Raw genomic sequence first — 24,327 nt, forward strand, 5'->3', positions numbered from 1 at the left:
CAAAACCCTATTTTTATAATCTTCATCAGTGATTTCATTAATTTTATCATTAATCCATTCAGAAAATATTTCAAAATATTTCAATTGATTATTCAATGAATTAATAATAGTTATAGAATTTCTAATAAGTTTAGAGAAATATTCCCTTAATGATATTATATCATAGAAATCGGTATCAGTTTTCATATATCCATTCAAATAACCATCCGTTCTCTCCAGATATATCATAAACCTTTCACAACTTGGTATTATAGCTAATGTCAATATCTTTACTATTTTTTCAAACATATCCATTCCTAATTTCCTCCATTTTTTACCATTTCTATCACCAATAATATTTACTAACCAATCTTTAAATTCATTATTAATTTCACCTGTCAATAGCAGCGATTCTAATTCATCATTCAGCTTTGTCATTCCTCCTGCATATGCATCAATACAAATTTTTTTAACAAAGTCAGAATAAGGAATGATTAATTCTCTTTTGATCAAATCCAGGTGATCATTGACATACCTATTCAAATTTCTTATTTCCAAAATGTTACTCAATAGCCCATTGCTGACATTACAGGAAAGCAAATTGTTAAAATTGATTTTTCTGTAGTGACCATTTTTATAAAATGACATGTATTCACCATTGTGTAATTTTAACAATTGATAAACTTCTGATTTAGAAATATCCGGCATTACTATACCATTAATTTCATATACACCATTTAGTATAATTGTAAAATTATCTTCATTGGGATTATGCTGTATATGAACATCTAATAGATTCCTAAAATCAATTTCTTTATCTGTATCTTGAGATTCTTTATCAACATGTCTCCATGAATGATTTGGCGGATAATAATCAATGATATTAATATTCCTAGAATCCTTAACAAACTTGATTAGGGTAGGCAAACATTCTATGATATTAGAATCAAACAATTGTAGCTTAGAAGGGATTGAAAACTCTGCTCGATCCCATAAGCATGAATCCACATTTTTTTGTGAGCTACTTCGAATGTATGATACTAATCTACCGTTTTTAAAGATATCATAAATCCTGATCGTACCATCAGTGAGGAACACTGAAATAAATCTACCACTGTAATTATCCCACTCATAGCCTGCTACAGTGTCAAAATCTTTAATAAATATATGTGCCAATTGTGATGAATCCTTTATCCTGTACACCGCTAAACCTTGATCTGATCTTGTGACATACAATTGGAAACAGGGATTGTACTTGGAATAGTACAACCGTATACCAGAATCAATAACCATTTAACTACCTAATACCTTGATACCAATCCTATTCTAACCTATGTTTAAAATCTATCTTCAATTCTGTTTTATATATTTAAGGTCAACGATGTTTAAAACCATCTCATCGAATTTTTTTCACCTTTATTATATAAACGATTTCGAAAGATTTGATACTATAGTTAACAATGATGATTAATAATACATTAAGAACGATTGGTAATGAATAAAGAGCATTCAAGCACAATTGAAAGGGACTACATTTTGTAGAGGAGTTACAGTTCTGTTGCGATTTTGAATTTTTGGTTAATCATGTTTAAAAAGACTCCTCATATCAAATCGTTAAGTAATTTAAAGAATTCTGAAAGAAAGAAATTATTACAATCATGTAAGGCACAAACAGGGTCTACTGATTATAATTTCCCAACATCTGTTATTAAACAGACGAATTTCAATGCCCAAACATCGGTCGGTGTGATCTACACTGATGAAGAAGGCTCTCCATTATGGTTTAAAGAGAAACATAGCGAATTACTGTTTCCTACAGTTTATACTTGTTGGGAAGACCCAACTTTATTACCAATTGTCTTAACTCATGATATTGTGATCAATGAACATATCTTTAATGGTGCCAATTTAATGATTTCAGGTACACTTCCACCTTTTGATAGTCGTTTAGTACCTGCCACTATTTGTGGGATAGCTACTAGGAATAATCCAAATACAATTGTTGCAGTTGGTGTAGTCCAATTGGATATGCCAAGTTATAGTTCAGTTATTGGCAAAACTGGTGTTGCTGTGAATGTGTTACATTACTGGGGGGATGGTATGTCCGTTGCTTTTAAGATGAAAAGAGATATCCCAACTATTGTTGGCGGGAAAGATAAATCTGTAGATGCTACTGAGAACGATCAAAGTCCAGTGATAATCACAGAAGAAGAAAAAACTGAAGATGACTCCATACCAGAAATTTCCAGTAATGATGTTTCAGAATTAGCTCAAGAGGAGAGTGCATTAACCGTGGAAGATATAGACCATTTTATCACTAGATCATTATATTACACATTGACAAATGATTTAAAGTTAGCATTTCCTATACCTTCATCAAGTTTTATCTCCAATCACATAATGCGTAACTTACCACCAGTAGATCATAATTTGGTGAATATTAAGAAGACATCATGGAAGAAATCAAGTAAATTCTTAAAACATTTTGAGAAAGAGGGATTCATCAAGTTGAAAGGTAAAGGAGAAGATCTAACGATTGTTGGAAGCAATAAAGAGAAAGAAGAATTGAAAAAATTTGAACCATATAGAATCAGCAATTCTTCTTCAAACAGCGGTAAAAAAATCAACTCTAATAGACAAGAATCAGAAAATATGATGTATTCATTAGTATTCTATTCTCCAAAGGGTTCAGCAAAACAATTTATGACGTTGACCGAACTACCGTACAAAAATTGGTATACTGCCATCGAGTTAAAGAATGCAGTAACCGAATACATCAAAAAAAAGGAATTGGTTGACAAGAAAAATCCAAAGATGGCGAACCTTGACGATAGACTATATGATATGTGCTATACCAAGAAGAGCACAAACCCACCACGCCATATTACCAGAGCTGCAGTTATTGAATCTTTCACCACAAATAATTTCACAGAATTATACCAATTATTCAAAAATGACGACACACCATTAACCAAGAACCCAGTGAGAGGTAGTCCACCAAGAATCAAGATAGTCACTGAAATGAAGATAGGGAGAAAGATAGTAACCCGTGTGTCTAATTTTGAAAGTTTTGGAATAGATGCTGACGCTTTGGCAGGAGATCTAAGACGTTTATGTAGTGGTTCCACAACTATCGGAGAAACAACAACGTCACCAAAGACAACGGAAGTACAAGTACAAGGACCACATAGCAAAATAATAATCGATCATTTGAACTCACTTTCAATCCCAACGAAATGGATAGATTTTGAAAATAAATTGAAACCTAAAAAAATACGTAATTGATTCCAATTTCAAATCCGATAGACTAATATAGCAATACTTCGATTAAATAGATAATAAACACCCCTACATTAACTAAATATCTCCATGTAAACTCGACGATAATGCATTCAGAACTCTTATAACCTCGTTCAATCATCATCTTTATTCTTTGGTTAACTGTCTGTTCGATGTCTTGTGGACCTTAACTATTTGAAATTGTGAAATATCAACGGCGCTATCAGGAATGATATTTTTTTCACGTTTCTCTGTAAAATCTGGTTGAAAAATTGTATATTAAAATCTACTTAAAGCAAGGTTCGAAATCATTCAATATATGAACATTTATTGAATTGAATTGGTTCTAAAAAGTAGTTATCAAGGTTACCATTGGTGAATTTCAGGTGGCCATCGAAGGTTATATTTTATTGAGATGCTATCTAGATCTTTTGGTATTTTATCGCGTAGATGCGAGTACCATTCAGGCAGGGTTCTATTAGCTGAAGCTGTGGCTGCTAGTGAAACTGCTTCTGCAAAACCAGTTTCTAAATCTGTTAAAGATAAACTGAAAAGAAGGGAGTTACGTAGACATTCTAAACGTAAGGCAGATGCCAGAAAACCTGCTTCTAGTTATCCATTGTACATGCCAATTTCTCAAGCTTTGAGATATTTGAGAGCAGCTGAAGTTGGCCAACCAATCTCTCAACAGATAATTACAATAACTACTGATGTAGTATCAGAAAGGGGAAATTTGAATTTGAATGGTAATATCTCTTATAATACTCCTATCAAAGATGTTAAGATTGCAGTTTTCAGCAATGATCCTGAAAAATTGGCCAAGATCAAAGAGGAACACAATTGTCATTTAATAGGTGGTACTGATCTTGTGGAAAAGATCAAATCTGGAAAACAGCCTGTAGATTTTGATAAGGCTTTCGCAACTCCAGATATATCACCTATGTTGACATCTCAACTAGCTAGAGTTTTAGGTCCCCGTGGTGTTTTGCCAACAATCAAGAAAGGTACTGTATCAGAAGATGTTTCATCTCTAATTAAAGGTAGTATAGGTTTGATGCCATTTAGACAAACAGGTAATAGCATCAGTGTTTCTGTTGGTAGATGTAACTTCTCTGACAAGCAAATTCTGGAAAATATTATCGCTGTTAGATCAGCATATAATACTACATTAAGTAGTCAAAAATCTAAAAAACCAAGTTTGTTAGGTAAAACAACTATCACCTCAACTCATGGGCCCGGTATCACAATTGACTTTGCCTAAATAAACTAAATTACATTTTATGTATATATTGTATCTCGTGTATATAGAATATTAATAAAGATTCTTACAAATTTACTTATTGCAAGAATGATGCATATCGATAGGTAATCTCGATAGGGTTGGTGTCGTCAAATACATAACTGTTTTTCAATGATCTCCTGTATAACCTATTTATTCTACGGTTATCTTTTGTATCTTCCAAGATATTCATGATTATTTTTTCATGTGAAAGTGAAATTGCTGGGGATGACAAACTCAATAATTTCCAAATATAATCTACTTTTTTATTGAAAAGATTCTTGATTCTACATGCAGGGATATCACAACCGATTGGTTTTAAAGGCACCTCTACAATTGGCACCATGTTCTTATTTACCTCTGAAATTGTAGTGTGTCTTTTCAAGAAAAATATCTGTTTGAAGATATCATTGTAAATAGACACTCTCTGTTCATCAGTCAGTTTATATTGATCTACGGAATTAAACCATTTATTATTAATTTGAGATTTGTAAAAATTAAAGAATCTATCATCATTATTAAGACACAGGTAAATTAATGAACCCGTTCCAGGTCGAGCCATATTTAACACGTCGGAATGAAATTCATAAGGCCAATGATGCAAAAGCTCCATATAATGATTCTTGAACTTTTCTAAATGATTCGGAAATTTATCATTATTCCATACTATATGTGTCTTTTTGACTATCTTTTCTAAAGCTCTAGATTCATTTTCAACCTTTGAATTGATTTTAGAAATTTCATATTCATTCAGTATGCCAACATATTCTTCCATAAAGGGCAAATCAGCTACATGTATTCGTCTCTCCAAAATGTCAAGCGTTGGTTTGTGTAAAGGTAACCTTTCCAATGATTCCAATAGTATTGGTTTCAATCTCTTTCCCAGGTCTTTGACAGAAGTCATATCTATAAAGAACGGCTAATATGAGGTGTTAATTAATCAGCATAATAGACCTGGTATTCTAAAAGTACGGGTGATCGAGGTAATGACCATTGAACTATTAATTGATCATTTATATTTCATCTCACATCAATTAATCTTAGACTGAACATATTCTTGATTCATTGAATGATTCGATGAGCTTCGATATCATCGCTTTCTTATTAGCAACTGCTACGTATGCTATGATACATATTGACAATAACCAAGTTACAACAACCATTGGTATACCAATGGTTGTGTACAAATCACACTTGGGATTAGTATATCAACAATCCTCAATTATCAATTACAACAATGATAAATAACCCATATTTTCTGTATGGGATTCCAGTCATGTTGGTAATCTTAAATTAAGACGTGACAGCGAGCCAACTTCCCTGGGAAACAATCTTGAAACCTTATAAATATGTTTTTGTCAATGATCGAGGAAACAAACAAATCAGAAGTAGTATCGAGTATCAATGTATTGTATATGACCCTCCAGAATGACAAAACTGTTCTTATAGACCAGTATAAAGTTCCAATATCAACATTTTTATTTCTTCCACATTTTGGTAGCGAGAGTCCACATTGTACAAGAATGATAGTGAAATACTACACTTTGAAACCATTGTTCTCTCTGATCAGATGTCAGTAATTTATAACTATCCCAATGTGATATATTTTCAATTCCTTCCATAACCCCCCCCCTTCCCAGAATAATCCTCGTATCTTCATGTTTTATACCCTTTTAAATTGCAAATTTGAATCAGTCGCTACCTCTAACCAGATAAGCATAAACCTTGAGTTTCCCATTCAGCAGCTTCACAACAAAGACAAAAAGTACATTACATCATTAAAATAGTACAATATAATACCGCATTCTCACAAGAATCTACTTTATAAAGTAAAATATCGATCGATATCAAAAGCCATTATTCATGACAACAATTATTACCAAATGACTCATTTAAAAGGCCTCCAATAACAATAAATAAAACTTCCTATTGAGTACAAACAACTGATAAACCTCAAACCGATCAGAAATGATCAGAACTAACACAGATCATTCAAACTATACCATTTTACTGTTTCCATTGACCTCTTCTCGTTATAATTTGCAGTTCAGGCAGCCTTTATCAATCGGCCATTAAGCAACGACAGTTGATGAAATGAAATATTCCAAAGCATCGAAGACCTTTTTGAATAAGAAAAATCTTTTAATTTTGATTTGATTCATCAGTAGTTAGTCATATATAATGTATTATAGTGGCATTATAAGGTCAATTGGGCTCATTTTCCTATTGAGTTAGTAAGTAGATCGATATAATCTAGTTGCTTTGTTTAAAGGAAGGTTTTCCCATCATTGAATTTAAATCGACAAGGCTTTGCTGCTGAGACAATAACTGAACTATGTTGAGAAGTGGTAATTGTTCTATTTCTTTGGTTAGAAGGGTTGGTGTTAGACGTTTAACTTTATCTACTACGTTATATGAACATAAGCACAATGTTTATCCTGCTCAGAAGTTGCGTATGGATGATTTGAATAAAAATGTATTGAAGGCTAAATATGCTGTGAGAGGTTCAATTCCTTTGAGAGCTGAGGAATTAAAGCTTTATTTAGAGGCTGGTCAAAAATTACCTTTTGATACTGTGATCAATGCTAATATTGGTAATCCTCAACAGTTGAAACAAAAACCATTGACTTTTTACAGACAGGTTTTGTCTATTTTACAATACCCAGAATTATTAGAATCCGGTTCAAATATTTTCAAGAAAGATGCAATTGAACGTGCAAGAAAGTTATTAAAGGAAATTGGTTCTGTTGGCTCGTATTCTTCTTCTCAAGGTATCCCAGCTATCAGAAAAACCGTTGCTAATTTTATTACAAAGAGAGATGATGGTGAAATTTCTACTCCTAATGACATTTTTTTGACCGCTGGTGCTTCTTCTGCTGTTGATTATCTATTATCAATTCTATGTAAAAATGAAAAAAGTGGTGTATTAATCCCAATCCCACAATACCCACTTTATACTGCAACATTAGCTTTGAACAATGCTCATGCTCTTCCATATTATTTAGATGAATCAAAAGGTTGGTCTACGGACATTAATGAAATCGAAGAAGTCATTAATGATTCTCTTGACAAGGGCATTAAACCAACTGCATTGGTTATCATCAACCCAGGTAACCCTACTGGTTCAATCTTATCTGTTGAATCAATGGAAAAAATCATTGAAGTTGCTGCCACTCATGGTATAGTTATTATTGCCGATGAAGTCTATCAAGAAAACGTCTTCAACAATGCTAAGTTCCATTCTATGAAGAAGGTTCTAAGAAATTTACAAAAAGCATTTCCTGGTGAGTATGATACTGTTCAATTAGCCTCTTTACATTCTACTTCTAAAGGTGTTTCTGGTGAATGTGGTCAAAGGGGTGGTTACATGGAATTGACCGGTTTCAATCCAGAAATTAAGCAAGTAATTCTAAAATTATGTTCTATTTCTCTATGTCCAGTTGTTACCGGCCAAGCTTTAGTTGACTTGATGGTTTCCCCACCTCAAAAGGGAGATGAATCTTACGAACAAGATCAATTGGAACGTTCAACTATTTTAAATGATTTATCAAACAGAGCAATCTTATTATGGGAAGCATTCAACTCAATGGAAGGTGTTTCATGTCAAAAACCTGAAGGTGCAATGTACTTATTTCCAAAAATCGATTTGCCATTCAAAGTATTACAGAAATCTCAAGAACTTGACATTACACCTGATGAATTTTACTGTAAAGCATTACTAGAAGCAACCGGTATCTGTACAGTTCCTGGTTCAGGATTTGGACAACAACCGGGTACCTACCACTTAAGAACAACATTCTTAGCCCCTGGTACTGAATGGATTGATCGTTGGAACAAATTCCATGCTGAATTTTACGACAAATATCGTGATTAGGTGGTTATATTAGATTTATATAAATTATATATTCAACAATTTTAATTTGTTAGTGTGTTAATCGGGTTCTCATAATATTCATATCCTACTGGTTCTATATTTTTTTCATCTATTACAGGTGTTGAGGTTAAGTTGTCTTCTAAATATATTTCACTCTTCCCATTATCCAAGACGATCATATTATGAGGAAATGTCTCGTCAATAACAGTATTTTTTTTAGATTTATATTTTATAGAGCATTCTGAAATACCACTGTTCAACAATAGATTAATAGGCATCCCCAATACCTTTCTATTCTTAAGGTTATTATGCAAATTTTTACCATATTTCAGGCACATACCCCAGTCACCCAGACATTCATCTTCATGCAACAATAATAATTGTTTCATCGTTTCTAGCCCATTATAATGGAAATAACTACTATTACCAATCCCAATACCTATTCTGAGATCATATTTTAGAGCAATCTTCTGGACCATGGCAATTAAGTCATTTCTATTAATGGTTGATGATTCGATGTAGATTGGTGTTTTTGTAATTGTAAAGAAATATGTTACCAAAGTTTGGGTTAATTCTTTAAACGCTGTCTTTTTTAATGGGTATAACCAGACATATCTTGAATAATAATCTCGAATATATAAAATATGTGAATATGTTCCTTCGATCAGTTTTTCATCTCCAAATGGTTTGAATATTTCAATATGGATCCTCTCAAATGGCAATAAACCTTCATAAACCTCATTTTTCTTTGACTTTTTCAAAGGTTTTACATGTTCACTAGGATTACAAAATGAACAATAAAGCAGTGAAATTCTTGTTATTGTTCTTGAAATATTTGCATATCGCTTGTGCAAATTTCTATGTACTGACTTATGGGCAGCATGCTCATTAATCAAATGTGTACATAGCACTACTTCTAAAACTTTATTTGGTGGACAAAGGATTTTATCATCATTTCTTCGATCACGCACTGTAGTTCCCTTATCACTAACATAATATCTATTCTTCAAGAAATAGTACTTTTCATTAGATTTGTTAGCCCATTTGACTTTTTCTCTTGAGACTTTCTTAGGAGTCAATTTATCAGTTAGTATTAAGTCATATATACGCTGGCTTAAATAACCATTAATAGTACTTTGAAATTTTGCGAGATCTTGATGTCCTCGATTAAACAATTCCTTATTCAACCCAGATTCACTTATAAGCTCATCTAAATTCTTTATTTCTGGCAATACCAATTCTTTAAGATGCGAACGAGGAAGAGATATAGCCGGTTCCTCATCATCGATCTTGCTTTTGTCCTTACTCTTGCTCCTGCTCTTCTTCAATTCAGTTAAATTTGGTACTATGCCTACTGCTCCATTTTTTTCTTTCAAACTCTTGCTTTTTTGAACAGATCTTGTATTAATTCTCATATTTAGAATAACTGGACACCCAATATTTTCTTTAACGCAACACAATTGTTTGATGATTATAATAATTTATCAAAACTCAACCTTAATTCTTCTAAATCTCAGTTCCTCTTATACAAACCCAAACTTCAACCAAGAAAAAATAACCAAATAATTCAAACCAAAAGACCAAAAACTAATATACACACTTTACCGATAGCTATCCAATCCCACTTGAATCTTTGTTAAACATCATTAGAACATGCTTTAACATCTTGAAAGTACTTTCAATTTTTCATCTTTTTAATATTTAAGATATCGAATGCCAAAATTAAAAAAGCCTTTAAATATTTTAGAAAGATCAATACCTCATCACATTAGTTAATTATAAAGATAATTTGATTGTTTAAATCTAGAGAAAGACATTCTATAGTATATCAATTAGGGGTGTTGATGACTATTTTTTAATATTGGTTGTTTTAAAGTTGTCATATCATTTTATGGTTGGTTGGAGGGGATTATAGAAAGAACCTAAAAACATAATTATACTCATATTTCATTAAGTTATGGAGGTTGATAGTCAGTTTGCTAGTATCTCATTAGGGAGAGAAAAGTATTTTAGTTGGGTTTTTTTAGCATATTGGGTTTTAACATGTATTGCATCATTGACCGTCATTTTTTATCTCCCTAGAGTGTTTGGTGCTATATTCACATTTATATTGCACTGGTCAATATGGAAGAAATATAAAGTTAAAATTAATATTGAATCCATAAGGGTTTCCTTTTTGGGTGGTACAGTATTTATTAAGAATATGTCTATTATAAATCAAGACTTTACACTATCTTTTTTGGAGTGTCGAATAAAGTGGCGATATTGGTTACTGAATTCAAGAGAAGTAGAGTATAAAGTGCAAGCAAATTTGTCTTCAGAACAAAGCCAAGGGTCAGATGCATCAAACTCAATGACTATAGAGAAAAATTCAAAATTGCCCTGTACAATATTAATCGAATGTAAAGGATTCGAAGTATTCGTTTATAATAGAAAAGCTGCATACGAAAATGTATTGAGATTATTCACAAAAGAAGAAAGAGAAAAATTTAGTAGTTTCTTAAATGAACATGATTTAGGTGATATCGTTAGTGAAGATACGAATGTCAATTCAATGGATAAAGATTATTTCGAATCAGTAACCACTGAAAATAGTTCAGAATCAACAGTAATAAATGATAGAACCTATAAAAAAAATAAAGATGAAAGGAAATCAATTCTTTTTAATTTTTTACCTATCCAGTTAAGATTAATACATGGTGCTGTAACATTAGGTAACCGATTCACCCCTTCCCTAGTTGTAGCAAGTTATGAAAATTGTAATGGTGTTTTAGATGTCTCCCATGCAAATGAAAAAATAGATTTATATAAATCAAAAGTTACCATGAAATTTCAGGACGTTAACATATCTGTTAAACCAAATTTGGCATATGATTCTGAATTTACCAATGAATTAGATATTGATAAAGGTAAGTTATCAAGAATTTGGAATACTTTTATCGATATAATGGACATGATACCCAATCCTTTCACTAAAATATACCATAAACATATGAAGAAAAAAGAGCATGATGTTGAAAGTATGTTTGTAAACAAATGGAGAGGTCTATCTCTTTACAAGGATAATCTACGAGATGCTGGTCGTTATGGTTTGGATGAAGCCTCTTATGATTTTCTAAATAGGGAATATGCAAAATTCAGTTCAATTTTAAAATGTCCTAACTTTACGTTATCATACTATTTAGATTCTCCTGGTATAGTCCCTCATGGTGCACACCAGACAAACGTCAAGAAAGATGGCCCAGATATTGGAAATAGTGGTAGTCCTCCAGAATTTTTAGTGGATTTACAGGTCTCAAAAGCATCAATTTACTACGGTCCATGGACAAATAGGCAGGTTTCCTATTTAATTAGAATGCTTTCACCTGTAGTATCTAAGAACCAAATACCAATTAAGAAATTAGAACCTGGGTCTAGGCGGATTCATACAGTTTTCAAAATGTCAGTTCATATTATTGACGAATCATCTTGGAGAATACCAACTAGAGAACCAAGCAAAGATAAAGAATTTATAAAACAATTTGTAAAAACAAATGACGATTTTAGGCCGTTTGGATGGCTTGATTTCAATCTGAACAAAGGTACACAAGCGACTTTTAATTTTTCATTAATTCCAACTATAGACGGACTTGGAAATAACTTTGATATTCATTTCCTTGATATGGAAGTAACAACAAGTGTCAATCATGACATATTACTGAAGAGTAAAGAGTTTGATGTTGTAGCAGATATTGGTTACCCTTTAGGGTGGAATAGTCAGGCAGATTGGAAATTTGATATTATTGCTAAACAGTTAGAAACATTCTTATTGAAGGAGCATATTTCGCTATTCAGTGACATGTTTTCCGATTTTGCCTCAGAAGACCCAACACCTTACGAACTTTTCAGACCATTCACGTATTCCCTTAATTGGGATATCGAAGGCTATTCTATTTATTTAAATGTAAATGACAGAAATATTGTGAATAATCCTTTGGACTTTAATGAGAATTGTTATCTATCCCTACATGGAGATGAATTACACATTGATTCTTTAATACCAAATTTATTAATTTCCCAACCTTATACTGAAATAGCCTTTAATATTTATACTCCAATGTTTCGCTTATTGTTAAATACACCGCCATGGAATACTTTAAGTGAATTTATGAAGGATAAAGAAGTAGGACGAGCTTTTGATTTTGGGATTGAAGGCTCATATTTAATATATTCAGATCTGGACATAGATAACGTGGATACAATAACAATGGAATGTACAAGCAGATCTACCACTTTGTTTTGCTATGGTGTAGTTATCAGATACCTCATGAATGTACAGGCCAATTACTTTGGTGATTTTGTTCATTTCATAACATCTGAAGAATATTCAGAAATTTTGCAAAAGAACAATAAACGCTCAAATGATGAACAGGGTAGTTTCACTTATTCCACAACTAGTTCTGTCCAAAATTCGTCCAGTGACGACACTGTTTTATATACAAAGGAGCAAGATTTATCCAAGCCACATGTTCGTAGGGCTGATGTCCTCCGTACAGAAAATGAGTTAGACATTTGGTTCACATTTAGAGTTTGGGATGGTGCGTTAATTTTACCGGAAGGTTTATACAACGGTAATTTATGTTCTTCACTATTATTTTCTGAGTTAATGATAAGTTTTAGAGGATCTAATTATTACATGGATTTTCTGACAAATTTGTATGATATGAAGATAAATCGATTTCTCAATTTTTCCCCTGATGAGATCTTCAGATATGTCCGAGATCCAGATCATAATTTAAATATAGTACATGGAACACTTTCAGATGTTACTATTCACGCTCATAGAATGTTTGGTCTTCCTCCAAACAAATTGACTTATTTTTGTCAATGGAGCATTGATTTTGGCTCATTGATTATTGATTCTAATATCGAGTTTCTATCTAGCTTTTTCGGTTTATTTACAAAACTAGGGTTCGGTTATAGTAACCTTGAGAACAAGTTGGTATATAAAGTTGAATCGTCCGATGACATGACATTACTAACTTTATATGGTGAAAAAGTTCTTATTTTGGTTTCCGATGATGTTTCCCAAAAGCAAGCTTCTTTGGAAATACTTAAGCTAAAACTGAACTCAATCGATTTTCAAAACGAAAGATATTCAAAGAGAATAAATTTGAAAATACCGGAGTTTTCCATTTCTATTTTCGATGTAAGAAATCCCACAATAAAGCCAATATTACTCGGATTCAAAACAAAAATTGACTTCACCAATTTTGTGATAAAAGAAGATTTCAGAAATTCACTTAATGGCCAAAGAACATATATTACTTTACATGATTCCCCTTATCACAGGTGTTTTTTTATTTTGCCGACGATGTACCAAGAGTCATTCCTTTATAATGAGCTCTATGGTGGCATCACTCCATCATTTTCAATTCCTATATTACCAATTCCAATGCTACCAAACACAATTGATTTCCTAGTTGAAGACTTTTTGAAAGAGTATTCAGATTTACTTGAAAACCCTTTTTTAAACATCAGATCTATCAATAATTTAGATACGAGTTCTTTATTTAATGAGTATCGCGTTGATACTTATATATCTGAAAAGGCTATTTTTAAAGCTGAAGAGAAAAACACTGTCAATTATGACCCTAAATATGAATATGATAACTACATTTTAAATGTGGAATACATAAGGGTTGATATAAATCCGTTATTTTCTGATTTTATCGACAGTATGTCTACAAAATTGTATTCAGAAAACATGGTTGACATTATTGATGAAATAGAAATGATCATTGTGAGAAGACTAGGTAGTCCGAAAAAAGTATTATTAAGAGAAACAAATCTGAAGTTGAAAATTTCCTATGTAGATATATTTTGGGGATCTCGTAATTCTGAAGGAATTGAAATATATTTGGATAAGTTAGATTTTGAGATGAGACAAAGGATATTCGATGATTTTAATCAACGAAGTTTAGAAGAGAGAACAATATTAAGTAAGTTGAAATCCTTAAGGTGCAGCTTTTCTGAAACGCAATACGAAGAAATTGAATATGAAAGACCACCTGCCCTTTCTCTAACAGTAGAAGGTTTGGAAGTTTGGTCATGTACCAATACTGCACAGAGTAATTCAATTAATATTTTATCGACAGATATAACGGTAGATGGATCTCAAACAAGCTGGCTAATCAAATACTTGAATAAACAGGTGGAATTTTTTTATAATTTGAAAGGTTCAGTTGATTTATTACAGAAACGTGATGTTACCTTACAAAAATCCTTGATATCCAAATTAACTACCGCAAGTGAATATTATCAGATTGATCATGATCCATATGTCATAACAAAACCAGCTTTGATTATGCGTTTATCAAATAGCCATGTTAGAGAAAATAGAAGTTGGAGAATTGTAACCAGGTTACGGCATATTCTGAATTATTTGCCGGAAGGTTGGGAAAAATCAAGTATTGCTTTCGTTGAAGCCAGGCATGTCTATTCTGATAGTGACCCCAAAAATGTATTTCTATCAGTTTTTTCAAATTGGAGGAATTGGGAAGTCTCCGATGTGGCGCGTTCTTATATCTATAGAAGAGTATTTTTACCTGATATTGAAAAGAATCTAATTAATAACACAACAAAGATCGGTATGGAGTCATTTTATTTTACTATTTATAGTCAAAGATATGCTGTTGATCATAATATTGTAGTAACAAGAATAAACGTTATTATAGATCAAATGTTATCCGACGAGGAGCCGAAAGCTGCAACTGCAAATAAAAATGATAAGATATATGATATAACTGGTACAGTTGGGACTTTTAAAGGTGAACTTGGTGATCAATTAATAAGATTAAAGAAATTATACTCAGAAGATAAGGCAAAAATTAGGAGTGAGAAGTCAACGGATTTTTCAATTCCAAAATTTTTCAAAATTAATATTGTCCTTATAGTTGAGAAAGGAGAACTCACATTAGCTGCAGCTAATACAAAGCTTATATCTCGTATTAAAAATGGAAAAATATCAGGTTTTTTTGAAAATGCCAGAGATGTCGCGAATGCATCTGGTTCAATTGTCTATTACGCGACAAGAACTGAATTGTGGTTAAAACACAACGAATTAATTCTTTTGGATGCACATCTAGATGATTTATTCATATCAGTAATTGCCGAGCTTTTGGTGAAAAAACCAACAATTTTAGTGAATGTTAAATCGTCACATTTGCGTTTTAAAGCATTGCCCAATACAAAGAATTTAGTGGTATTTTTGCGTGAATTCGAGAGAGAAATAAGTAAAATTACAGGGCGTCTTACAGACAAAGACAATAAAAAGAGACATACATCAACTTCCCCGATATTTTCAACCAAGAAAATTGATATTTCATTTGACATCAATATATTTGATATTAGTAGCGAGATTGTGATACTGTCTCCATTTACTGTAAAACATTCAATGAAAGAATTAAAAATTGTTTTTAATAGAGAAGGTGATAATGATACCATATTCAGTATATTGGATGCCGATTTATATTTAACTTCGTACCAAAATGGTGTACAATATTTCCGTCTTTCCTATCAAGATATTAATTTAGAGGCCATGCTTACTGATAGCAAATCAAAGTTAATAACCATAAATATCGTGACATCTTTAATAAAACTGACACTGGCGGATCCAAAGAAAATTACAAACAGTTTACTTCAAGACGAAAAAACATTTGAGCAAAGTTTGGAATCAATAAAGACTTTAAACACACTTTTTTCTTCTAATAGAGAAGTTAGAACCAGTGCTGTTGATAATCCGTATAAATTTATGGTTAACTTTGATTTAACGTATTTTGGTTTGTTGTTTCCTGTTGATACATCATATTTCATTTTAGAATTGCATTCATTGCTTGCAACATTTAGTAATGTCTATATGAATCCACAACAGCTAAAAGAAAAGATTACTTGTAATTTAGCCCTCCAAAATACATTGTTCATGATCAAGAGTCCTGAAGTTAATAACCAAGTATCAAAGGTCCTTGACTTTTCAGTTAATTTATCAACTGAAACAAAAATATTAAACTCTAAAAGGTCATTTGAGGTGGAAAGTTCGCACTTTAGAGTATGTTTAAATCCTGAATCATTACTCAAAATTTTGCAGGGTGTATTTCAGACGTCATCTTCATTTAAGTACTACAAGGAGCATACTAGATTACAAATTTTTAAAACGAAGAAAAAGGCTTCAGTGGTGTCTGAAAACCTAATAGGCGCTCCATTGATTGAATATTCAATACATTTTCTATCCTATAATTTTTGTATTGGTTGGATATTTGAAAATTCGCAATCTAGTTATCCTGGTTTAATAATGGGTTATGATAGACTTTTCTCAGCTTATGAAGATTCATATGGGAAACTAACAGTAGTGGATGGTTTCTTCTCTATTGCTAATGGATTTTCTTCAGACACATTTTACTCTCAAGGAAATGAAAAAGAAAAATATAATAGAAGTTACCTGCCAAATTTACAAATTTTGTACTGGTTAAAGGAAGTTGATGCTATGAAGCAGTTGTTTGTTAGATTTTATGGTGAAACTATTGATGTGAGATTTTTATCAAACTTTGCTACGATAATTAATTTGACAATCGAGTCAGTGCAACATTTTCAAATGATCAAGAAGGAAACAGTACGAGAGATGAATGTTGAAGCAGAAAAGAAAGTTGGAGAAGATGATATATCTACAAAGTTCTCGCTATTTTTTTCAAAAGTCCAAAGAATTAACTGTCAATGTATTTATGATGGGGGTGTTTTCACAGTCTATCCTGTTCGTGGTAACCATATTGATACAGAACATGCAATTGAAATAACAACACCAAAGGTTATTATTGATGTAGATTACAAATACCGTATTGATATGAAAAAACCACATTGGATCAGATCTTTTATAAATATCGAGCCTACATACAATACGTTGCTTTCTCAGTTTGCATCATTTTTAACTGAATTTGGGGAGAGTGTACATGAGATGGTAGCAAAATTCAGTCCTAAGGAGCAACCTCCTGCACCCAAAACTGTTTCACCGCCTATAGATTATAAAAGAATTTTGGAAGATTTCGATGTTTCATTTAGCATTTCAGCAGGTAAACAAAAGGTCAGCTTGAGTTGTGAACCTGTTGCCAAAGTTCATGCTAATGTTGGATTTGAATCTTTTGTTTTTAGTATTATCACGAATGATGATGATCCAACAGAACCTTTATCATGCTCATTGACTGTTAATGATATTAAAACATCTATCAATCATGAATTTTCAACAGAACCAACAGCGTCGTTCTCTGTTGACTTTGTAGATATTACAACCTTATTTACACATCCTGATATTTATGGTACCACTCTAATCTCCGATGTTAGCCTTTATTTTAATATTAAACAGCTACAGAATTTAATGGTGTTCCTTGATATTTGGAATTTGAAGAGATTGATTAAACTAAGACCTCAAAAGAGTGTACCAGTTAAGAAACCAGAAAGCAGGGTTTCCTCATCAACGAAGTCAAGCTCAAATACTACCATCATCCCTTGGTCATTTACTGTCATTATTACAGATATTAACGGTGATATCCACCTGGGTCCATCATTAGGTAATTTATCGTTGAAGCTAAAGAAAAATTGGATTTCAACAAATCATTTCCAAGACAGAAGAAAGGCACTACGTTTTTTTACTGATAGTTTGTCGTTAACATCTGTTGGTAGACTTGGTGGTTTAATTGATGTTGCAAATATTAGTTGGATATTGAATGTCAGATATGTGGAAAATGAAAAATTAGACCAATCTCCATTAGTTGATATTACTTTGAATGTTGAAAATGTAGCAGTAAAGGCTGCATTTGATTATCATATGTTCTTAATTGGTAGGGTTCATAATATTTTATTCAACTTGGAGAGTGAAAAAGATTTGATCGGAAACCTACCAGATTTATTAAAATTACATTTGGTCTGCGATGAAATAGATATATGTTCAACTGCTTTGGTAGCATCCAATATCTTAGACATCTCCAATACAATTTCAAGAACAAGACAAGATAGTAGAAATTCTTATATTGAAACTTTATTGGAATCAAACCCACCACCTCAGAAATCTTCTATATCTTATACTGATATATTGAAGTCATTAAATCTATTACGAACTGACGTTGGAATCGAAATCCACAAGATGCAAGTACAAATATCCCCAATTTCATTATTTGATGTTGAAGTAATTGTCACGACTGTTGAAAATGTTTCAGCAAGATCGGTAACTCAATCTGGTGAAAAGTTGATGACAGATCTTCAAATGAAGATTTATAAAGCTACTCTATCACTATCTAAATCTAATGAAGAATTAGATGAGGAAGCTGTTTCAGAAATATCCGTAGATGATTATATGATATATGCCATGAAGCTTTCTGGTGGAAAGATTTTAAGTATTCCTAAATTATTTGTAGGTATGACAACATGGCAACTTGAAAATAGCAAGATCATCGAATATCTATTTGCCTGTAAATTTCATGATAAAATATCGGTAAGGTGGAACTTAGGACCAGTAAACTTTATAAAAGAAGTATGGGCAACACATGTCAAATCATTGGCTGTTCGTAGAGCTCAATTAAAGGGTGATAAAGAGCCACAGCTAGTACCGGGGATTATTGGAGAACCATCTCCTTTAGTTTCATCAGAAGAATTAGAAATGTTGAGATCAGAATCTTCAAATGCTGATAATGATAATAATGAATACAGTGAGGAAGATAAATTTATATATGTTCCACTCAAGGAGCCACAAATTGAAATGCCTAAAATCAAGGATCTTGAAGATGCCACACCACCGTTAGAATGGTTTGGTGTTAATAGAAAGAAGTTCCCTCGTGTTACGCACCAAACTGCAATAATTCTGATTCAAAAAATAGTTCACGTAGCTCAAAAGGAATATGCAAAAGTTTTAGGTGATTCCTAATAATAATACACTTTATAAACAATATATAAAATTATTTAATCTCTGTTAATGATATCATTATTTTGCAAAGTGGCACTTTTTGTTTGATTATTCGATTTATAAATACCAACCAATTGTTCAGCCAATTCAAACATGTTATTACGAAGAGAAATAACAATAAATTGCGCATTCTTTGTCCTTTCTTTGATATAATTAGCAACAATAGATACATTTCTAAAATCCAAAGCTGCATCTATTTCATCCATTACATATAAAGGCGTTGGCTTATATTTATGTAAAGCAAAAACAAGCGCCAATGAACTTAATGTTTTTTCACCACCAGAAAGATTTGTAATGTTACGCCAACTCTTTTTTGGAGGCATGACGCTAAAAGTAACACCTTCAGAGAATGGATCCAGACTATCAACTAGTTCAAGTTCTGCATTACCACCCATAGTGATCATTTGATACATTTCTTTTAATGTTATTGAGATTACGCCGAATCCTTGCATAAATTCTTCAAAACGAGTTTTCTTCAATTTATCTAATAATTCACGTACTTTTTCCCTCTCATCAACTGCATTGTTTAGATCTAGTTTTCTTCTTTTATATTCGGCCACTCTCCTAGCATATTCCTCCAAAACATCAATATTGACATTAACTGTGTCGATGTAGTCTTGTAATTGAAGTTTCTGAGCTTCTAGTTCTTCCACATCCACATTCTTAAATTCATCTTCCGAAATTCTTGGTATACCCTTTGATATTTCATTATTATCTTCATCTATTTCCATTTCTAAATCATTATTAGCATCTGGACTTACATCACTTTCATTAGTTTCTATCTCAACACCCTCCATATTTTCAGAATTTCCTAAGGAATTGTTTGCTGATACACTAACAGCATTGTCCTTCATCGATACGTCCTCTTCGTCTTGATCAATATTTCCATTATCTAACTCTTGTAATGTATGTGTGATATCTCTAATTTTTAGAGATTGTAGTTCAGAATCAGTACTTCTAATATCCTTCTTAATAAAATTTAATAAGTTATTAAGCTTCTCCTCCTTGTTTTGGTGTTCCAACTGAAAAACTTTAAACGAGTTGAGATTTTCTTCAAATTCCTTTAATTGATCCTTTAAATTTTCAGAGTTTTGTAAAGATTCTTCCCTAGAAAATTCTAATTCATGAAGTAAAGTCTCTGTCTCAGATAAAGATTTTGATATTTTAGACAATTGACCGTCTGTATTTTCAAGTTTATCCGTAGAAGTGAGTAAGTCGGTACTGCATTCAGATTGTTTCTTTGAAAGCCTCTTTAATTCGGTTTCTGCTTTCTTTAAATCATTCTTATCCTTCTTATGTTTTCCATTTAAAATATCCTTCTTTTGAATAATCGAGTCAACTTTTGAACTCTGAACTTGAAGTTTTATACCACCTACTTTCATTATTTCATCTTTTAAAAATTTAATCCTATCCTTTTTTGATTTTGTTTCTAATTGTAAAGACTTATAGTCATTTTGTAAAGTTCCTAATTCATGTTCCATTGTTGATAATTCTTCATTATTAGACATACATTCATCCAGAGATTGCTGCTTTTCATTTAATTGTTGTTGCATTAATTCATGTTCGGTTACCCAGGATGTGATTTCCAGTTCAAATTTTGAAATTTCAAGTTCAACATCTGGTTTTCTATCTTTCAATCTTCTTAATTCAGTTTCCATCTCGGTAAAAGTTTCATTAGCAATTTCAAAATTCTTCTCCCTTGCTGCCAATTCCTTTTCAATTTTTTCTACATCTTCAATAGTGTATGATTTAAACCCGCTGTTACCGCTCTTTGTCAATTTCATTAAACCTCTTGAAGTCTGAGTACCACCACCGCTCATTGTACCTGAAACATCAATCAATTCACCACTTAATGTCACTACTCTGAATCTTTTGTTACCATAGGCAACTCGATTAGCATCCTTTAAATTATTTACAACTAAAGTGTCTCTAAGCACACTATAGAATGCTGGCAAGAACTTAGGATCAGACGAAATTACTAAATCGAACAATCTTGGTACATTATTTGGAGTGCTGATTTTATTCATATCAAAATTTCTTAGTTTTTCTAACAAAATAAATCTGGCATAGCCAAGTTTGTTTTTCCTTAGATATTCTATACACTGTTGTCCACATTCAACAGTTTCAACTACTAAATCATTTAGTCTAGGACATGCTGTTGAAATTGCTATATCATATCTGTCGTCAATTGCACCAAGATCTCCGAGTCTTCCATAAAAACCGGAGATTCTACCTGACTTTTGTAATCTGAATAAGGATGCTAAAACTTGGTTCTTGTTTTCTTCTGCTGATAATGAAGTTCTGGCATCAATTGCTTTTTGTCTATGTTGATTTAAAACAGCTTTCATTTCCCGCAGTTTTTCCTTAGCATTTGTGTATTCTGTATCTCCGATAGAAACTTCTTTCGTTATTCTGTTTAGTTCATTTCTGAGAGAGCCAATTTCTTTTTCTCTTGAAATCTTTTCTTCAATTTTTACAGAAATTAAACTGTTAAGGTTCTCGATATCATTTTCAAGTTTAACTCTGCCTTCCTTAATTAATGATATTTCAGATTCTTTCACCTGGATTTGGGATTTCTTTCCTTGTAGCTGTAAATTCCATGGTTCGAGTTCTTTTTCATGTTGAGAAATTTCATCTGAAAATTCTATAGTCTTATCCTTTAATGATATTTTTATCTCTTCTAGGAGTCCCCTTTCAATTTGTAATTGTGCATTTAATTCATCGAGTTGACTTTCATATTCGGATTCATTTTTACCCAAATCTTCGATCTTTATTTTAGTATTAGAGATGGTTTTGTTACAATCTTCAAGTTCTTTCTCCATTTTCTTTTTCTTCTTCATAATATTTTTTCTTTGTTCTTCTAAAGAGACTCTTTCAGTATCATAATTCCTTTTCTGAATATTTAATTTCTTTTCTTGTTCTTGAGACGCTTTTATATTTTTTAACATTTCATGATAAGACTTAGAAATCTCATTCATCTGAATTTCTGTAGTTGAATGTTTTTTTTTAGTTTCTTCAAATTCCTCCTTTATATTGGATAATTTTTCCAAAGTTGTGCTCAATTTCTTATTGTCTTGCCATAGCTTATATTGGTATAATTTGGACTTTACCAATGTTAATTCTTTTTCCTTTTCGAGGAATTCTAGAGCTTCATCTTTACCACTCTCTAATGAAGCCTTTTCTCTATCTACAATTTCAAATCTATTTTCTTTTTCAATACAAATTTCATTCAATGCTTCTATTTCTTCGAACTTTTTTTCAATCAAGGGCTTGTATTTTGCGGTACCTATAATATCTTCTAAGTACTCTAATAAACCATCGTCACCGTCGTTTTCTGCCTTTGGTTTCATCTGAGCAATATTTTCAACTTCACCCTGTAAAATTAAAAATCTATTATGATCTAAATCTATTCCTTCATCTTTTAACAATTTAGTTACTGATGTATAATTGCTTTCTTTTCCATTAATATAATACTTCGATGTGTTGTTCTTAAAAGCTTTCCTAGTTATTACAAGTTTTTCCTTTACAGTATTAATAATTGTGGTCCCATCCGGTTTATCGATCACATATTCGAAATGTACCTCTACAGAACATGATTTTAGATCTGGGAAGTTTTCAGACTTATGAATCAAATCAGACAATCGATCTTGTCTCATTTTGCTAGCTCTAAACCCAAATACGAATAACATTGAATCAATGACATTAGATTTACCTGAACCATTTGGGCCAACTACGGCAGAAAAACTTGAATGGAATGGACCTACAACTTGAGTACCAGCATATGATTTGAAATCATGCAAAACCAATTTATCTATGCATAATCTTTCGATTTGTTTTTCATTCTTGGATTCATATATTTTTTGCAATGCTATCCTACTATTTTTAACTGGAGATAATTGAATCAATTCTAACTTTCTAGTTGGAGATCTAGCGGGTGACCTAGCAGGTGATCTTGGAGGTGACTGTGAATACGTTCTCGCTGTACGTCCTCTCGATGAGGATTCAGTTGGCGGATGTAAACTAGGTGCCTGTAATGAAGATGAGGGAGGCATTGCAGCGGTTGGTGTAATTGCAATTGAGTCATAATCACGTAAAATCAACTTCTTTGGAGTTTGAGACTTAAAATTCAAATGCGAAACAGCTGCCGCATCTTGTGTGGTAGGAGATACCTTGATTTCTTGCCTATTATACCTCTGATCATCATCATTGTGATCTAACTCATTCGCATTCAAATTTGCCTCTACAAGTTTGGGACGTTTACTCAACGGAGTCTTAGGCATTTCTATTACTATTATGCACAACTACTTTCTTCCTAAACCCTTAATGAGATGTGAGAACCTTCTTCTATCACTATTATATCAAACTAATTTCTTCAATTTATATCTTAAGCTATTCCATTTTTTGATTATGAAATATTTCAATATATCAAAAAGGTAAACATTGAAATATTTCGAGCTTCAAATGGAAAAAAAAAAAAAAAAAAAAAATGAATATTTTAAAGGCAGTGTTTAGATATAAGAGATGAGCAACAGATTTGGATGAATACATAGTGTAGATGTGAACTAAGTGCCAGATGACATTGTATTTGAGTAATGTGATGCATTGGTGTATGGATTGTTTTTGTTTGGTTATTTTAGGATAGTAAGATCTTGTTTTATTGAGAGATCATGCAAGTGAGAAATGTTGTAAATATGATTAAGTTTCTTTCTTGAATTGTAATTTAATGTAACGTAACGAGGACAACTTTTTGGCTGTACAATTGTGTGTCTCTTTGATTAAGTATTGAATGTTAGCTATTCTGGCAAGCATTGCTTCCTCTATTTTTTGTAGATCATATCAAGAGGAAGCCATAAACGCTTTGAAAAGTTTCAGATCGATCGATATTTAAAATAGATCATTTGACAAAAGAACGATTGATAATGGTTAAACGTA

General features: G+C 32.1%; 8 protein-coding genes across 8 annotated transcripts; 4 read left to right on the plus strand and 4 right to left on the minus strand.

Annotated features, from left to right (window-relative positions):
* APC4 (anaphase promoting complex subunit 4) lies at nucleotides 1-1,272 on the minus strand (the record flags this gene model as incomplete). Its single annotated transcript, XM_001642842.1, has 1 exon — nucleotides 1-1,272. A coding segment is annotated over one exon (1,272 nt), but the record flags the coding sequence as incomplete, so codon positions are not given.
* A 291-nt stretch (nucleotides 1,273-1,563) lies between these two features.
* On the plus strand, nucleotides 1,564-3,264 carry TMA64 (Tma64p; the record flags this gene model as incomplete). Its single annotated transcript, XM_001642843.1, has 1 exon — nucleotides 1,564-3,264. One exon carries the CDS (start codon nucleotides 1,564-1,566, stop codon nucleotides 3,262-3,264), a length of 1,701 nt encoding a protein of 566 aa, XP_001642893.1.
* A 409-nt stretch (nucleotides 3,265-3,673) lies between these two features.
* On the plus strand, nucleotides 3,674-4,519 carry MRPL1 (mitochondrial 54S ribosomal protein uL1m; the record flags this gene model as incomplete). The annotated part of the gene is made up of 1 exon (XM_001642844.1): nucleotides 3,674-4,519. The coding sequence occupies one exon, from the start codon at nucleotides 3,674-3,676 to the stop codon at nucleotides 4,517-4,519; it is 846 nt and encodes a 281-aa protein (XP_001642894.1).
* Nucleotides 4,520-4,595: 76 nt separating this feature from the next.
* Nucleotides 4,596-5,441, minus strand: GEP5 (Gep5p; the record flags this gene model as incomplete). Its single annotated transcript, XM_001642845.1, has 1 exon — nucleotides 4,596-5,441. The coding sequence occupies one exon, from the start codon at nucleotides 5,439-5,441 to the stop codon at nucleotides 4,596-4,598; it is 846 nt and encodes a 281-aa protein (XP_001642895.1).
* Nucleotides 5,442-6,872: 1,431 nt separating this feature from the next.
* Nucleotides 6,873-8,411, plus strand: Kpol_392p5 (uncharacterized protein; the record flags this gene model as incomplete). The annotated part of the gene is made up of 1 exon (XM_001642846.1): nucleotides 6,873-8,411. One exon carries the CDS (start codon nucleotides 6,873-6,875, stop codon nucleotides 8,409-8,411), a length of 1,539 nt encoding a protein of 512 aa, XP_001642896.1.
* Nucleotides 8,412-8,452: 41 nt separating this feature from the next.
* FOB1 (replication fork barrier binding protein FOB1) lies at nucleotides 8,453-9,826 on the minus strand (the record flags this gene model as incomplete). Its single annotated transcript, XM_001642847.1, has 1 exon — nucleotides 8,453-9,826. One exon carries the CDS (start codon nucleotides 9,824-9,826, stop codon nucleotides 8,453-8,455), a length of 1,374 nt encoding a protein of 457 aa, XP_001642897.1.
* Nucleotides 9,827-10,368: 542 nt separating this feature from the next.
* CSF1 (Csf1p) lies at nucleotides 10,369-19,356 on the plus strand (the record flags this gene model as incomplete). The annotated part of the gene is made up of 1 exon (XM_001642848.1): nucleotides 10,369-19,356. One exon carries the CDS (start codon nucleotides 10,369-10,371, stop codon nucleotides 19,354-19,356), a length of 8,988 nt encoding a protein of 2,995 aa, XP_001642898.1.
* Nucleotides 19,357-19,391: 35 nt separating this feature from the next.
* SMC4 (condensin subunit SMC4) lies at nucleotides 19,392-23,675 on the minus strand (the record flags this gene model as incomplete). The annotated part of the gene is made up of 1 exon (XM_001642849.1): nucleotides 19,392-23,675. The coding sequence occupies one exon, from the start codon at nucleotides 23,673-23,675 to the stop codon at nucleotides 19,392-19,394; it is 4,284 nt and encodes a 1,427-aa protein (XP_001642899.1).
* Nucleotides 23,676-24,327: the final 652 nt, after the last annotated feature.

This window comes from Vanderwaltozyma polyspora, genomic scaffold, assembly GCF_000150035.1.
Source record: "Vanderwaltozyma polyspora DSM 70294 KpolScaffold392 genomic scaffold, whole genome shotgun sequence".
In the NCBI taxonomy this organism is placed as follows: domain Eukaryota; kingdom Fungi; phylum Ascomycota; class Saccharomycetes; order Saccharomycetales; family Saccharomycetaceae; genus Vanderwaltozyma; species Vanderwaltozyma polyspora.